Genomic DNA, 16,380 nt, shown 5'->3' with positions numbered 1-16,380 from the left:
CAGCTTCCTCTCTGCCTTCAGAAGCTTCTCGGAGGAGCAGCTATTGGAAAACTTTTCCGTCTCTCTGGTCGTTGGTGCCGGTGTGGACCCCCCTACGCCCACACACCCCAACACCGTCACACACACACCCCTGCTGTCTCTGCGGCTTTACGCGCGAGCTTCCCTTTGCGCAAAAGCTGTCCACCCTGGCGTGGAGTGCTCCTCCGTGCGCACTCATGGATGACGAGTTCCTCTCGAACCTTCCCGCGGAGGCTCTGAGCCCCAACTCCACGGAGGTACCCGGCCCGTGGTCGTCCGCGGACGGCGCGGAGACCGTACACTTCGTGGTGCGCTGCGTGATGACCTCCGTGTATATTCTGATCATCGTCGTGGGTCTGCTGGGCAACATCACGCTGGTGAAGATCTTCATCACGAACAGCGCCATGAGGAGCGTGCCCAACATCTTCATCTCCAGCCTGGCGGCGGGAGACCTGCTGCTGCTGGTCACCTGCGTGCCCGTGGACGCCTTCCGCTACTTCTCCGAGGAGTGGGTGTTCGGAGAGGCGGCGTGCAAACTCATCCCCGTCATCCAGCTCACCTCGGTCGGGGTGTCGGTGTTCACGCTCACTGCGCTCAGCGCTGACAGGTAGGAGAATCACGGGGGCCAAAATCACAGAGCTACAGTGTGACACCAGCAGTGCCACTCTGGTCCTTCACGGCACTGCGTGAAACTGTTAAACTCAATGATTCAAATTTGAAGCAGTTTTTAGTGTCAAATGAAAAATGAGGAGGTTAAAATGAAAGCACCTGTTACAGCTGATAGTTTTACGGAGCATATAACGCCAGCAGGCTGAGCGGAAGGTGTAGCACGTTATTAAACATGTTCTGTTTCATGCTTGGTCGATATTTCAGAGGTAAGGTCGCACAGTCAGATTGAATCCATCACACTCACGGTTGAAGCTGGCAGAAAAACCACACACTGAACTTTTTAAATGTGATTCACAGGAGATGAAAACTGCCAGATGTGCTGATTGATTTAAAGCATGCGAGCTCTCTCAGACTTTGGCTTCAATGTCCTCACACCCCTGTAAGAACCCTGACAGCCGTCTATCGCCTCGCGGTCATCTCCACTTTTAGGGCGGATCGGTCCGCCGGCTGCTGCAGGACTCTGTGCTCTGACTGTGATCGCACGGATGAGGTGCAGCTCTCCAATGTAACCTGATTAGTGTGCAGCAGCTGAATGAATCTGAAAAAGCATTGCACACTTTCTCATTGTGGGAAAATATTAGTGAGTCATCTAATTAGCCTGCGATGTTCAGCGATGATGTTCTGTGGGAGCAGACGTCATTAGATTAAACTGCTGTAAAATGACTGCATGTGAATGTGCCATTTATCTGGAACTGCAGACAAAGAGCCTCTGGAGCCTTGTGTGCATGAATGTAGCCGCTTTAAGCTGATTTGTGGCACAGCATTGATGAGTGTTAGATAATGTCCGAGAAATGAAGGAAACTCTGAGGATGAGAAAAAGCTTGGCAGGACTGCAGCGGAGAGGCGTGGAAGAGGCGCTCTTAACCTTTTAATGAGTTTTAATGAGTTTCACCCTCAGCGAATGAAACTGTTTGACAAAGTGCAGAAAACCACTGTCAGCAGTTTAAAATCAGACCATCAGAGTTTCTCACTGAGACTTTCAGAAACTCTGAGGTGTTGCAGATAAGCTTGGTGGGTGTGCTTGGCTGACTGGATCAATAATCAGTGACTGCTGTTTGACTTTTAAGGCCAGACGTTTTGTTATCTTTGATAATTCGGTGCTCTTCCTCCTTAAAACTCACAGTAATTGTGGTTTTACTGTAGAGCTGAATGTGACACAGACTCAGAGCAGCAGGTTCTCTCTCCAAGTTCCATCTCGTGACCTTGGCGTGTTGGAGATGTGGCATCGACCCACGTTAAGTCTCTCTCCAGACATTACAGGCAGCTCATGACTGATGCGGCTTCAGCGTTTAAAACCTGCAGTCTGGACCAGACTGAAGACATGTTGGTGGTTACTTATGTTTCTTTATATTAATTTAATATTATTACAAGATAATGATGAGATGAATACTTGGCTGCCTCAGAATCAGTTTCATATCATTCAGTGTTTTCTTGAACTCATTCATTTTCTGCATGTTTCCATCTCCACTGTTGCACTCTGAGCTCCTTTCCCCTTTAATTTCTTTTCACCTTCATTTCTTTACTCCCTCTGTGGAATTAACCCAGCAGACTCAGACTCTGTGGGGTTTGTTGTAATTGAGTCAGACTTGTTTTTAGGAAATGTGGACGTTTCTGGGAGAGCCTTAGCTGTCAGTTCATCCAGTGTTTTTGAGTTTTTGGGCCTTCTCGTTGGGTCGTTTAAATTTCCTATAGGAATCCGAGTTTGTTTAATGCTTAGAGTTTAATTCTTGATTTTTCCCTGTTTAGTTATCACACTTCCTGTTTTACTTTAGTTTTGCTTCGGCTCGTCTTCTGTGATTCAGTTCAGCTGTGTTTCGTTTTTCCACTAGTCTCCACTTCCCTGATTGGCCCTCTGTGTGTACACAGTCGCTGGCTGTTCTCCTGGTTTCCAGCCCTCATGTATTTTCAAGTTTAAGGTTTCAGTTAATTTACAGTTTTTGAACTTTATGTTTGACTGTTTGGATATTTTAAAAATTCATTTACTGACTTGCTTTAAGTTAACCTGTTTGCCTGCCCGAGAGTCTGCATTTGGTCCTTCTCTCTGCAAAACGTGATGTGACTGATATATTAATAGTGATGATATTGGCTGATATTAACTGTTTGCAGACACTACATTGATAATTGCTGATAAGCGACAGTAAAAAAGTAAAGAAGAGATGCTGAAACATCCTTCAGCCATGACGCTGACGTTTCCTAAAATGCTTGAGACACGACTGTGGCGTGGGTGTGGTCTCTGGCCAGCTGCAGAGGAGGGGTGACGCAGTGAGCTCCCGGGGCGGTGCAGGGGCGGGGTGAACAGGTGTGCTGGGGATCTGTCAGTGATTGTCTCTCTTTATATGTTGGCAGTGACAGTCGGAGGAGGAGAGCGGACGTGACAGCAGTGAGACAGAGCGGTGTCTGTCCCAGTACAAAACCACAGTATTAAATAAAAGTTCTGCTGTCGTAATATTCGCTCCGGCTTATGTTTCTTGGGTCCAACATTACAACGACCAAAACACTGACCTTAAACTGGATTAATAAATTTTCTCATAAATAACCACACATAACAAATGTGAAGGAAATCTTTTGGTTGACATATTTGACTTTCGTGGGCAATCGTGGTTCAGGGGGTTGGGAAGCTCATTTTGTCATCGGAAGGTTGCTGGTTCGATCCTCATCTCTGTCTGTCTGTCTTGGTCGTTGTGTCCTTGGGTAAGACGCTTCACCTACTGGTGTTGACCAGAGGGGCCGATGGTGCGACATGGCAGCCTCGCTTCTGTCAGTCTGCCCCAGGGCAGCTGTGGCCACAACTGTAGCTTGCCTCCACCAGTGTGTGAATGAATGGTGGAATTATAATGTAAAGTGCTTTCAGGGTCTTGAAAAGTGCTAACAAATGCAATCCATTATTATTATTAAATCAGCCAGTACCTTCAGACTCAGCTGGGCTATACGTTTTTGTGTATTCTTGATGGTTTGCTATACGATAAGGACTCTGGGATGTTTGGGCAGTCTTCAGCTGCTGGCAGAGCTGGCTCAGATCACAGTGAAGCTTACAGCAGTGAGGATCCACACACACAGAAACAGCTCTGCCCCTCACAGTGGTTCATTCTGGACATTAAATATGAATGACCACTGACACGTTTAAGGTCCGAGCCCAGCCTGTTATTCAGGTCTATGCACAGGTGTGTGTGGGTTGTACATGTTTAGTGTGATTTATAAGAAGGAGGAGAGACAGGGATGAGCAGCAGCTGACAAGAAGGAATCAGAAAAGTCTGGTTAAAAAGCTGAATGTGGTGGAAAGATGAGGTGAGAGAGAGCGTAGAAGGAAATGAGATTGAGGTCATCAGAAACAGCCAGAGTGTGGGTTTATTCCCACACATATTCCCACTCGACATAATGCACATTTACACCACGTTGAACATTTCTTATGTTCGCCATTCATAAAAATTTAACCAGCAAAGGTTAAGTGCATTGTGCCGCATTAAATTTTAATCAGGTAACAACACGACATAGAGCCAGAGCGCACAGCGTCTGTCATGTGGAGCGATTTCATGTAAGATGTCAGGCTTCACGCTGAGATGTTTGGAAGTATTGTGGGTTCAAGCACAAGCTGTAAGTGTGGGTTTAGTTAACAGGTTAACAACACAACCCACCAGCTTCATCCGTCCTGCAGGTGGAGTCATGGAATGGTTTGCATCAGGACCATCAGGAGCAGCAGCAACATTACTGCTGGACTGAGATCGGTGAGTGTGGAGAACACCAGAGTGCCGCGAACTCATCTCCGTGTTCAGGAAACCCGTTTGAGATGATCTGCAACACGATGTGTTATCCTGCAGGAAGCAGCCATCACTGTGGTCATACAGGGAGGGGCGTGGTGACTGACAACACTCAGGCGGGCGGTGGTGTTTAAATGATGCTCAGCTGTAAAAGTCTCAGTGACTCCATCACACCACCATCAGCCGGAACGACCGATCCAAGGCAGAATGGATCCACACTGTTTACACCTGACCCCACCTTCCGATCACGACAGCAGAAATGGAGGCTCATCAGACCAACATTACTCCGGTCTTGTGTTGTTCAGTTTCCTGCTCTTAGGTGACAGCAGTGACACCTGGTGTGGTCTTCTGCCGCTTTGACGTCTGACATGTTGTGCATTCACAGATGCCCTTCTGCATACGTTGGTCTTAACAAGTGTTTTTGAGTTCCCTCTTCCTTCCTATCAGCTCGCAGCAGTCTGGCCATTCTCATCCAACCTTAGACTTCAGTTCCTCTTTTTTCCTCTTTCTGCTGCCGGGCCTGAACAGGTCACCTGTATGTGCCAGAATATACTGATTTGCTGCCATCCTATTGGCTGATTAGATATTTGCACTAATGAGCAGGTGAACAGGTGTAGGTAATGAAGCGTATAAAGGCTGTGTTACATGGGTGGAGGTAGGGCAGGTGGAGGCTAGGGTTCAGGTGTGTTGGAGTTGGCTGTCACAGTGTGCAGAGGCAAATTGTGTGGAGTGCGAATAGTGGACCCAGGTGCAGACAAACCAAAGCATAGAAACAAACTTAATGGGAACTAATGGGAACTCAAAACAAGCCGTTTATTGTAGGCTGGACAAAGGTACAAAGCAAAAGGCAAAGGCAAGACTAACAATAAACTAAACTGGGTGAGCTAAATAAAAAAAACCAAAACAAGAACATGGACCTAGAACCTGATATGAGAAAACTGAACCATAAGGACTTCACATGAATTCATGACCTGGAAACGAAGCAGACAATCTGACAAGAAATGACTGAAAACACACAGACTAAATACACACAGGAGGTGATCAGGGGAAGTGGAAACACATGGGGAAACAGCTGAGGCTAATCTGACATAACGAGACAAAGGAAGCAAAGCTGACTACACTGACACAGGACACAGACTTTCAAAAAACAGCATGGAACGATGTAGGCATGATAACACAAGCTGGAAGAAAAGAAACATGACAGACTAACAAAGAAGACCTAAGTGAAGGATAACTAGACTAGACTTAAGGCAACCAAATGTTAATCCTATTACTTACCGTATTTCAAGGAATAACTTAAGAACTCAAAATGTAAACTGAAAACGCTGGGTCAGAGTCCCAGGATTATGACAGTGTGTTTGCTTTGTGTTGGGAAAACTGGGTCAGCTGCAGGAACAGATTATGGTTTGGGGTCAAACACTCTTTGGCTCACTGGAAGAGCCGGGAGTGAATGGTGATCAGGTACTGAAGGTTTGGACAAACTCATGCCACAGGAATGAAAACAGGCTCTTGAGATCTAGACTGGAAAATCTGCTGAGAGCTACAGTTTACTTGGATTCCATAAAATAAACGTAAAAATCTGCTGTCACATAAGCAGGAGCACTGCTTTTAAGAGAAGAAGAAGAATAGCTCTTTATTGTCATTGTTACAAAAACAATGAAAGGCAGTTTGGCATCTCTCCATGTGTCTGAAGTACACAGTCGCATAAGTATTTACACAATAACACAGGCAAATTTACATTTACACAAGAAAGATATGTACAAGTTATACATACACCTGAATACATACGGATACGCCCATGCATACATACACGCACATACATACATATATGCATGCGTACATACGTACACACACATATTTCCACATACACGCTTACACACACACACATACATGCCATTCGAGGAGCAGGTGCACTGTGAGGTGCAGTGTGATCAGTGATATTGCACATCGAGTGTGTGTGTGGGGGGTGATATTGCACATTGAGGCGGGGGGGAGGGGGGTGCTGTTGCAACTATAATAAATACAGTTTAAAGAGGTAGGGATGTTGGTTGCATTAAAGTATACATAGAAATACAGTTTATAAATAAAGTGTAATGTCCATGTGTGTTGGCAGTGCAGTTGAGGGTGGAGGTAGGGCAGTTGAACCAGAGTGTGGTGCAACAGTAAGTCAGAAGGCTCTCGATGGTGGAGTGGTAGAAGTTTACTAGCAGTCTCTGGGGTAACTGGGCCTGACGCAGTTTCCTGAGAAAGTACAGCCTTTGTTGTGCTGTCCCTACCTGGTGGGAAATGTTTGTGGACCAGGTAACGTCGGCCGAGATGTGGACTCCGAGGAACTTAAAGTTTTCTAGAGTGCTCAGATCGCTTTGTTCTTCTGAAGTCCTTGGTCTTGGCTGTATTCAGATGCAGGTTGTTGTTTTCACACCATTGCTTCAGATGCTGAACCTCCTCTCTGTAGGCTGATTCATTGTTGTTGTCAAACACTCATGGGTGAAAAGTGCGTATAAGAGGGGACTGAGGACACACCCCTGTGGGACACCTACGTGCAGAGTGAGGGTGGAGGAGGTGTGCGCTCCCATTCTGACGTCCTGGGGTCTGTTGCTCAGTAAGTCCAAGTCCAGCTGCACAGTGAGCTGCTGAGTCCTAAGTTGCTTAGTTTATTAACCAGTTTGTGGGATTGAACTGTATTGAAGGCAGAGCTGAAATCCACAAATAGCATTCTCACATAGGTGTTACTACTGTCTAGATGTGTGAGGGTTGAGTGAAGAGCTGTTATTATGGCATCCTCTGTCGACCTGTTTGCCCTGTATGCAAACTATAGATCGAGGTTTGCAGGGATGGCAGCTTTAATGTGTGTCATGATGAGTTGCTTTAAAGCCCGGCTGTCAGCAGCGCTGCAGTGTGATGAGATATTAGACAAATGCAAACAGCTGAGCAAACAGAGCTGGCCTTCTGAAGTTCTCAAAAGCATTTCCATTTTCATCGATAAATACTTCAGCAGTAGCTACTACACCACCTCCTCTCCCTGTAAATCCTGTCGTGGCTGTCCTCTGACGGGTGGAGCTATGCGGCTGCTGTCCCTGCGCTTCAGAGGAGAACAACTTTTTAATTTATGCTCTCAGCGACGTATATGTGTGTGTGTGCATGTGTGTGTGTGTGTGTATGCAGGCTCCAACACTGCTTCCTTTCACCGTGAAACATGTTATTTCCTTTCCGCTCGTCATCTCATTACTCCTGCCCAGCGATCACTCCGAGCCTGAACAACGCAGAGAAACCAATCTGATGATGCATGAAACACTCCTTTAATTATCTCCTAACGGCCTAATTCTCTGTGAAATCTTCTGCCCTCTGACTAACTTCAACCCGCCGTGATGAGATAAAGCAGAGAGTTATCTGTGCTTTGAATCCAAGGTCAGCTCCGTCTGGAAACAAACAAGAAAACGCCAGAACCACGATGCGTTTGGGGACGTAAACCAAAGCTGACAGCCACATCTCCCTGCGGGCGCAACAGGGACTAATGGGCTTCTGAAGTGAAATTCAATTTGCCCACGACATTTATAAACCACATAAAGCAGTGTAACATCCAATAAAGTGTATGAGCTGGACCGCAGGCAGGTATGAGAGAAGCTTGGATTTTCAGATAAGTGCGAATAAAGTTAAAATGTAGTCTTAGATCGATACAACAAGCAGGATCTTGCTCTGTAGAGCTTGGCACGTGAACTCCTCTAAAATCCAGTAAACCCACATTTCCAGTTGTCTGAGAACTGGCAGACTGATAAAAGGCTTTTGATATTGAATGACGTTCATCAGTCTTGCAGTGGTCATCACTCTGCTGATCAGAGTTCGTCTAGTGGACAAACTCGTACTTGTTGTTTCATTTGGGACCTGTGAGAGTTTATCAATTCTCATTCACACCTATCACCTTTTTAATCACACTGCACCTCGCCAAGGTGCTCATTTTACAGACCTTTCAAGTCCATTTTTGGGGGGTACAGTACTGTGCAAAAGTCTTGAACCACCATGATTTCTTTATATTTTGCAAGAAAAACAGAAACAGGCGCAGCAATTATTGAAACATGGAAACACAACCAATCAGATGCTTTTCACATGTTACTGCATAGTGGATTCAAATCTGATGGTACTTTTCATGTGTTCATGATTCATCAGTTTATCAAAGAGCTCCAACACCACTGACTGACATGCAGCTGAAACCATGACAGGGCCTCCACCTTGTCTCACAGACGGCTGTAGACTCTCACCGTTGGACCTCACTTTAGTTTTAGCCGCCAAAAACCTGTTGTTTGGTCGTTTTTGATTGGATGTGACACAGTAAAAAATGATGAGCTGGGAGTGACAGAGTGCTCTCACTAATGTGATAACCTGCTACATATACTGTGACACTGCAGGGGCTCTTATGAAATAATTGTTTTATGACCCACACCTCTGTCTAAAATCTCACTCTGTGCGGGTGACAGGTTTGAGTCCGGGCATCGCACCTGCTGGATCTTCATTTGGTTTTGAGGTATGTTAAACAGGTTATGAATCGATCATGTGCTTGGTGGTTAAATGTTAATGGAAAGTGTGGGAAATGTATGAATTGATGCTGTGTCATACGTCACACTCTGCGAGCCGTGCACACGAGGCCATCTGTATGTGAAAAAGTGGATTCTTTTTAATCCAGCTTACATTTCACTTGATGAGATGAAGGCAGCGCTGAGCGCTGAGTGAGTCAGAGAGAAAGTGAAAGTGAACAGAGGGAAACACCAGCGTTTGCTTTAGAAGTGGCCGTCAGTCCAAACTGGGATCATAAATTGCCACTTGAACAGATGAATGAAGTCAACTTTCAGCTCAAATATGCTGCTACTTACAACTTATTCTGGTTTTAATTATTCACTGTGAGCTCAGAAACAGATGGTTAGTTTTACATCAGCATCCTAATATTCTGCACAGCACTTTTATTTTTCACCACTTTCTTTGCTTTTAGTGTCCAAAATTTACTCTGAGACATTAAAAAGTTTCATTCGAAGCCGTGAGGCGGTGTCACAGTTCTGCAGAACTGTGACTTGCTTTTGCTCTAGCATCACCGTTAGAACTTTTTCTATCAGCCTCGGCTGATTTACTGCCACTTAACTAATGATAGATTTAGATACACAAAAGCAGCATCGAGGTCGACAGTAAGCACGTTCAGGCCCTCATTCACAGACAGTTAGTGCCTCTTTAACCAAGCATGACTGATCTTTGCAGGGGTGTTTTCAGGATCTTAGGTTTATGCATATAATGCAATTGGTCTGACACTTAAACATGCAGGGTGGTGTTAAATAATTTAAATCAAATCACCATGTTCTCCCAAACATAACCAATAGATGAAAAGAGAAACATGGAAGGAAGAAAACAAACTGCATGAGGTGAGCCATAGTCTTCTGGTTCACCCTGTGATGCATCCATCATTCCAGTCCCACTGAAATGAGGTGCATCACAAGTCATTTAAAAAGCTTTAATGGTAAACTAGTCTCTCAGGGAAATCTAGGAAAATATTTCTGTGCTCTTCATCAGCATCATGAGCTTGACTTGCAGTTTCAGCAACCTGTGTTTTAACTGCTATGCATTTGGTCTGATCACGCTGTGTGTGTATATGTGATGCTTTTAAAGACCCGAGCCAACAGCAGAAACTGAAGCACAAACAGAAATACTTCTGCTCTGATTGAAGGTCACGGATCTCGAGTGCATGCGTGTCTGTGTGTGCTTGTCTTGTACAGTCAAGGTAAAGGTCAGTACTTTATGTGAAATGCATGGGACCAGATCAAGTCTGCAGAATGGTAATGCAGCTGGAATCCTCTTTAAATCCATTTGACCTTTGCATGCAAACTCAGAAGAAGAAAGGAAACAGGAGCAGATGTACATTAATACAGCATCAGGCTGTCGGAGGAGGTCTGTCTTCACTCTCTGTTTATCTGTTGACTTTGGTGTTTGCATGTTTTGTGGATCCATCCAACGTTAATAATCAAAAGGAAAGAAAAGGATTTCCAACACCTTGCTTCAGCCTCTGTTTTTTTCTGTGTAAACTTTGGTAAATGTTTCTGAAGCTGTGCTCATGCTTTCCCAAAGGTACCTGAAGCTATCCACACAGCTGTTCCCGATATCTGCAGGATATCTACAGATGTCTACAGAAGCGTGCAGGAGGCCAAATATGCACGAGTCAAGGAAGACTGAGATCTTGTTGCACTGTTCATTGAGTATCACAGGCCTCAGTCACACAGGCAAGGAGACCTATCTGTCTCCAACCATCGACTGTAATGGAAAGACGCGTGTTTGCCTGACTATCCTGCAATCGTTGTATGAAACTGGTTGCAAAGAGGCATGCACTGCTACACTGGAAGCCTCCCTGTGACTGCTGCCATCCCTAACAGATTGCTATAACTGCCAGACTTTCTGTAGGCCTTCGTGACTGAGGCACTGAATGGTGATTATACTCTGTTGTAGATGCAGACAGTTCACCTGAGGAGCAGAGCTGCTCTCTGGACAAGTCTGTGTAGCTGCAAAAAACTGATAGGCACGTGGACATCCACTCGTTGTTTGATGATGACCTCAGCAGACCCAAAGATGCAACTACCTGATTGTACCTTCATCCTACTATGGTTTATGGGTTTGTACCATCTATCACACCAGCATTGTACACTTTAGAGGGACTGCTTAACTACTTAACGAACTTATCACGTTTTTTTTAATTCAACCTAAATATAGAAGCAATAATGGTGATAAAATAAGTAAAATCTATAATTTGGCTATACACAGACTCCAGTTACTGCACTTTAAATCTAAAAGTAATGGCATAAATAATGTGGTCCAATAATAATCATCCATCCATCCATCCATCCATCCATCCATCCATCCATCTGTCCAATAATAAGCTCTATGAGGTCCATTTGTGTAGAATTTGCCTATAGGGACAGAGTGAAGCAGACGGCAGATTTTATATGAAATCTATGAATATTTTAGGTCCTAGAAATGGTTGTCATGCAGTATGGGTGTTTTCTGATGTGATTAATAATTTCCTAAAACGCGTGGGTACAAAAATGGTTTAGTTTAGGTTTGGAGAATGTGGTGATCATCTCACTGACCACAGATCGCTCTGTTTTGGATATTCTCTTTAAAAAACTGTTGAAACAACTGAAGGTGACTTGGACTAAATGAATGAATAATTTCCTTCGATGACGTGAAAGGAAGCCTCTGTAATCAGAAGCCCTGCAGGGGCTCCTGTTCCCGTTTATTTACCAGCAGACGCGGTCGTCGTCCCTCTGAAACACCATGATATCAGCATGTTAACTGGAAACTCATTTCCTGATCGCACAGCTGCGAGTAGCGATCCAGCTGTGTGTCTGACCCTGATGGCCTCTAATGAGCCCCTAACGAGCCTAAAGGCCACTAACGAGCTCATAATGGCTCCTAACTCGCCTGAAGGTCCTTGAAGAGGATAACAAGCCTAATGCATAATTGGCATGGTGATTGGAGTGGCTATTGGAGCCTAGATCGTTTCCCGTCAAGATGATGCACAGAAGTACCCCCTTCAATCCTCAAACCTATGAGGCGATCGGTGCCGGGGGCCCAAACCCTTCAACAGAAAGCTGGTCAGAGGCTGTAAAGCTCTGAACATCGCAGTATGTGAGAACACATTAAAAACTAGTTGTTTTTTTTCCCTCAGCCTGTCTGTTGCCAACACTCAGAGGCAGAAACCTTTGCTGGTTTTAGGTCCTCATTATCAGGCAACCTTTCATTTAGCATGGACGATTGAAGAAATGTCAAGGCTTCACCGAGCAGCCATCCACAGAGCTCTGTGTACATCCAACCCTACCAAACGTCCATGCACTCCTGCAGGAACGTCTTTGACATCTGACTGGTTTACAGAGCTCTCAGGGTCCCCCCCCCTTTAGCACATAAATGTGAAGTTCTGTGGTGGATTTTGGAGAAACTATATCATGTGTCAGCTGGAAATGCAGAGTGTGCATGCATAATAGTTCACAGGTGTTCACCTGGCAGGTCAGCCTCCTCATTTTTTGTCATGTACACAAGCAAATTCCATAACGTTGGAACTAGAAATCCTCTGAGTGGGAAAAAAAAAAGTTTTTTTCAGGTCTGACCCTCATAAAAAATGGAGAGATCGCTGACCTTCAGCAGGACAGCCATGACAGAATATTAGACTTGATGTTTAGCTGTGTTTTCAAATGCACACAGGGAGCTGGATTTCATGCATTTATGAAGTTTTATATAAGAAACTGAACCTCAGAGGAAATCCATCTGTGAGCAGAAACAATGAACTCCCATAGCCATTGAATCTAATGCTGAATGTAATGGTAAAAACTACCCCGCCCCTTTCTAAACAGTGAACACTGGGGGGGGAATGGGGTGCTAGGGCACCGTTTCCTCCCTCCAGGAATTCCTAGCAAGCTTTTGCAGTCTCTCTTTGGTGGTCCTGTAACTTAAACTCAGTACTTAAACCATGATGGGACTAATTAACGTGTAACAACATCAGCCTGATTCAGCACTGAGGGGCAAATGAGGACTGTGTCACGAGGTTTGGCTCCAGTAATGATGCAGTGATAATTACAGCACGAGAAAAAGCTCATCTATGAAAATATTAAGAAAGCTGCTTGAAAACTAACCATGGTGCAGTTTTCCAGTTTGATTCCAGGAGGAATTCTGGATTCCAAAGAATCCTTTATTAGATGCTGTGCAGCCCTTACATAGAGGCGCCATCAATAAACAAGCTTTCGTTTTTGTGTGTAGACAGAAGATGATGGTCTGTGTTTCTTGGTGAGCGCGTGACTCTGAGCTGAAAATAAGGAGCAGCAAATGCAGAAGTCAGGAATCAAATGTCATAGCCTCCTGATAACAGAGAGCAGCCCCTGCAGCCCAGGAGGATGGGTTTGTGTGATCAAGGATTGGCAGGGAAAGAAATCAAAGCTAAGCTGAAGAGGAAGAAAGTATTTCTTTCACCCTTTGTTTGTGGATTTGATTTTTCTTTCAACCGCCTGCCACCGAAGCACCGGCAGCAGGAGTCCTGAAAAGTGGAATTAAAAAACAACAAGAGAAAATCTGCTGATCTGATTTGTGACGTGATCATAAAATCATCTGATGAAGTGGGTCAACAGTATCACGTAACTTATTCTGAAGGGTAAAAGGTCTCAGGAGAGCAAAATGCTGCTGAAGTGGAGTATTTAAGAAGTGATTAAAGTGATCTTCAGCTTGCAAGAGAAATCTTTTTCTTCCAGCCATTTCACCCAAAAAATACTCCCCCCCCCCAAAAAAAGGAAAAAAAAGAAAATGTAAATAAAATTTTAATTTAAAATGTAAAACTAAAATTTCCTCCTCAGCAGACCTCCTTCCTTGTTGAGTCATTATGAGCAGAAATCCTTTTTTTCTCCTGAATTGTTGTGTTATATGTATCACATATTTCATTGTCTATCCTTTTTTGCTACTTAGCCTGACCTGTCTCCCCAATGTAAAGTTTGTATATTGTATGTATGGTCGACTAGGTCTGTCATCTCAGTTGCAGGCAACTGCAACCGACAAATAAAGCTTATCCTTATCCATCACTTCACATCCATCCAGAGATGCACGAATGAAAGTCTGACATCTTATTTTTAACCTGCCACCAGGAGGCAGATCACCTACTAATCAGAAGGTTGTTGATTCGATCCCTGGCTGCTCGAGTCTGCGTGCCGTATATCCTTGGGCAAGATACTAACCCCAGGACTAAACTAAAAGCTTAGTCAGTACAACATCTACGCGTGAGCTGCCTTCTTGTTGTGACTCGTGGCTCAGCATACATATCAGTTTGTATACGTATTTGCCTACGCAGGGCACTTTCAAACTTACCCTACCATGCTTGTGTGCAGTTGTCCAAAACCCCAGCAGCCTGTAGCTCAGTGTGGACTACGCTATGTGCAGCTTAATGCTGACTGGTTGAAAAGTGGGCTGAAACAAGGATGCGAGCAATGGCAGCCCTAAAAAAAGAAAAAAAATGCCTTTAAAATGGAGGACAGATGATCGATTGGGAGCCGAACGGGAGGTTTTAATTCTGTCTGATGTCTTTTTGAACTTCTGAGCAGCTGACAAGGACATGCAGCTTGTGTTGGACCAAAAACCCACAGCTGGTCAACAACTGTGTTGCTGAATAATGACATTTCTGGGGGAGGACCCATGCTGGCTTGACTGATTTATTTTTTAAGGTGTTGCTTTCTTCGCTTCTCTCAAAGGGCCTTTACACTTTTCCCCCTTCTCTCTGAGGCTGCCCGAGTCAAAACAACAATTTATTTATTTTCCAGTCCACGTCTTCAGTCTTCCTCTGCTGACTGTAAAACTATTGACAGTTTTATTTCGGTGTCAGTGAAAGCACCTTTTCTTTAGCTTTGGTCCTTCACAGCACCTTGAACCGCAAAGCCCGAACTGCAGACTGCTTTCACAGAAGCCAGGTCACGCGACTCGCCGCACTAAACTCAACAAGCATTTCCAGTTGTGTAAATGTGTCTGAAGAGGATGATTTACTGTTGTGTGAGGACAAATTCACACAGCAGCTGGTCAGTGTATGCAGCCGCAGGATGACTCACGACTGACCAGCATTGTGGTTTTATCAGCGGGGCGGCAAAGTCCAGGAAATTGCCTCCTTCACACGCTGAGAGTGTTGGAGGTATTCTGGGATGCAATTATAGCTTCATAACAAATCCTTAAAAAAAAAACATAACTTGTGGATGTTCTTGGTGTAGTTGCTGTAGTAACTTGTGTTTTGGTAGGAGGGGCCATGTAAAGGCCATGTATGGATGTCAAGAACTGTTAATGGAACAAAGAACCGTGTATCTGCTGCAGAGACACAGAAGAGCTTCAGGTGACGTTTATGGTCCTCGGCGGTCAGCAGATGAAGTCGTGCGAGAACAAACAGAATGATTTCAAAGTCAAAGCTTGGCGCTCAGAGTCGACCATAATTGTGTTTTTAGTGTCATTCAGGCATGGAAGTGTTCATTTTAAGTCCATCATGCTGCAGACAGAAGGTGTGCTCATCCTGCTGAGAAAGGATCTATTTTTAAAACTTGAACTTTAAGGGAAAGTGTCAAGTCTTCGAAGTCTGGAGCTGTGTGTATCGGTTATATTCAGAGCCAAACATTTCCTCTAAAATCTACTCATGACCCTCAAAGCTTTTAGTTAAGAGATTAAATTATTTTTGTGGGGCATGACTTGAAGAAAAACTGTTTTATCATATGTCTTTGGGGACCATAGGGACTAAGTAAAGCACTATACGAATACAGGCCATTTACCATTTATCATATGTCTGCACTTTGAAAGGGCGCAGATTGGGATTGCTCAGTGTTGTTTAATTAGGAATCTGAAGGTAAGATTAAACGTGCTGGTGTCCTGTGGCTTTGAGATACATTTCTGAGGGGCTTCTGAGAAACAAATCGCAGAGGAGTTGCCTTTTTGTTGAATGTTTGTGACACAACTGCCACAGATGAAAGGAGCAGTCGTCATTGTTTCAGCATGATTATCACCCATATTAACCTAAGAGAAATCTGAAATCATGTCATATATAGCATTATGTCATTTACATGTAATTTTGTGATTATGTATAATTTTCCAGTCTTGCAAGCCCATAATCTTGATTGTGAATAATGACCTCTGGACAGATGAATCATGTGTGTGGTCGCAGTTATAGCAGACATGTTTGGCAGCTGACCCCTTTTTACTTTAACTCCAGCTTCAGAATTGCTATTCTAATCACAGGCATGTGATGTCACAGCATGCATCCAGAGGGAAAAAGACGTTGGGAAAGTACAGACGTAGCTCATCCCACAGTGGGAGAAACAGTAGTGAAGCGTATGTATTCAGTAGATGGATGTCAAATAAAGCACTTTCAACCAGGAGTCAGGGCTTTGGGCCCAAGTGAGACCAACAG

The 16,380-nt window shown here is 44.4% G+C and overlaps 1 protein-coding gene across 1 annotated transcript in view; it reads left to right on the top strand.

Annotated features, from left to right (window-relative positions):
* Positions 1 to 46: 46 nt before the first annotated feature.
* Positions 47 to 16,380, top strand: part of nmbr (neuromedin B receptor) — a 75,372-nt gene continuing 59,038 nt past the window's right edge. Inside the window, exon 1 of the mRNA XM_085248014.1 lies at positions 47 to 625. Coding sequence (XP_085104140.1) covers positions 216 to 625 — 410 coding nt within the window. The 5' untranslated portion in view covers positions 47 to 215. The remainder of the gene's footprint in view (positions 626 to 16,380) is intronic.

This window comes from Mchenga conophoros, linkage group LG15 (assembly GCF_057382185.1).
Source record: "Mchenga conophoros isolate Kocher_MC1m ecotype Shallow Benthic linkage group LG15, M_conophoros_male_GT1.1, whole genome shotgun sequence".
NCBI classification, from domain to species: Eukaryota; Metazoa; Chordata; class Actinopteri; order Cichliformes; family Cichlidae; genus Mchenga; species Mchenga conophoros.
This window is presented reverse-complemented; position numbering and strand designations above follow the sequence as displayed.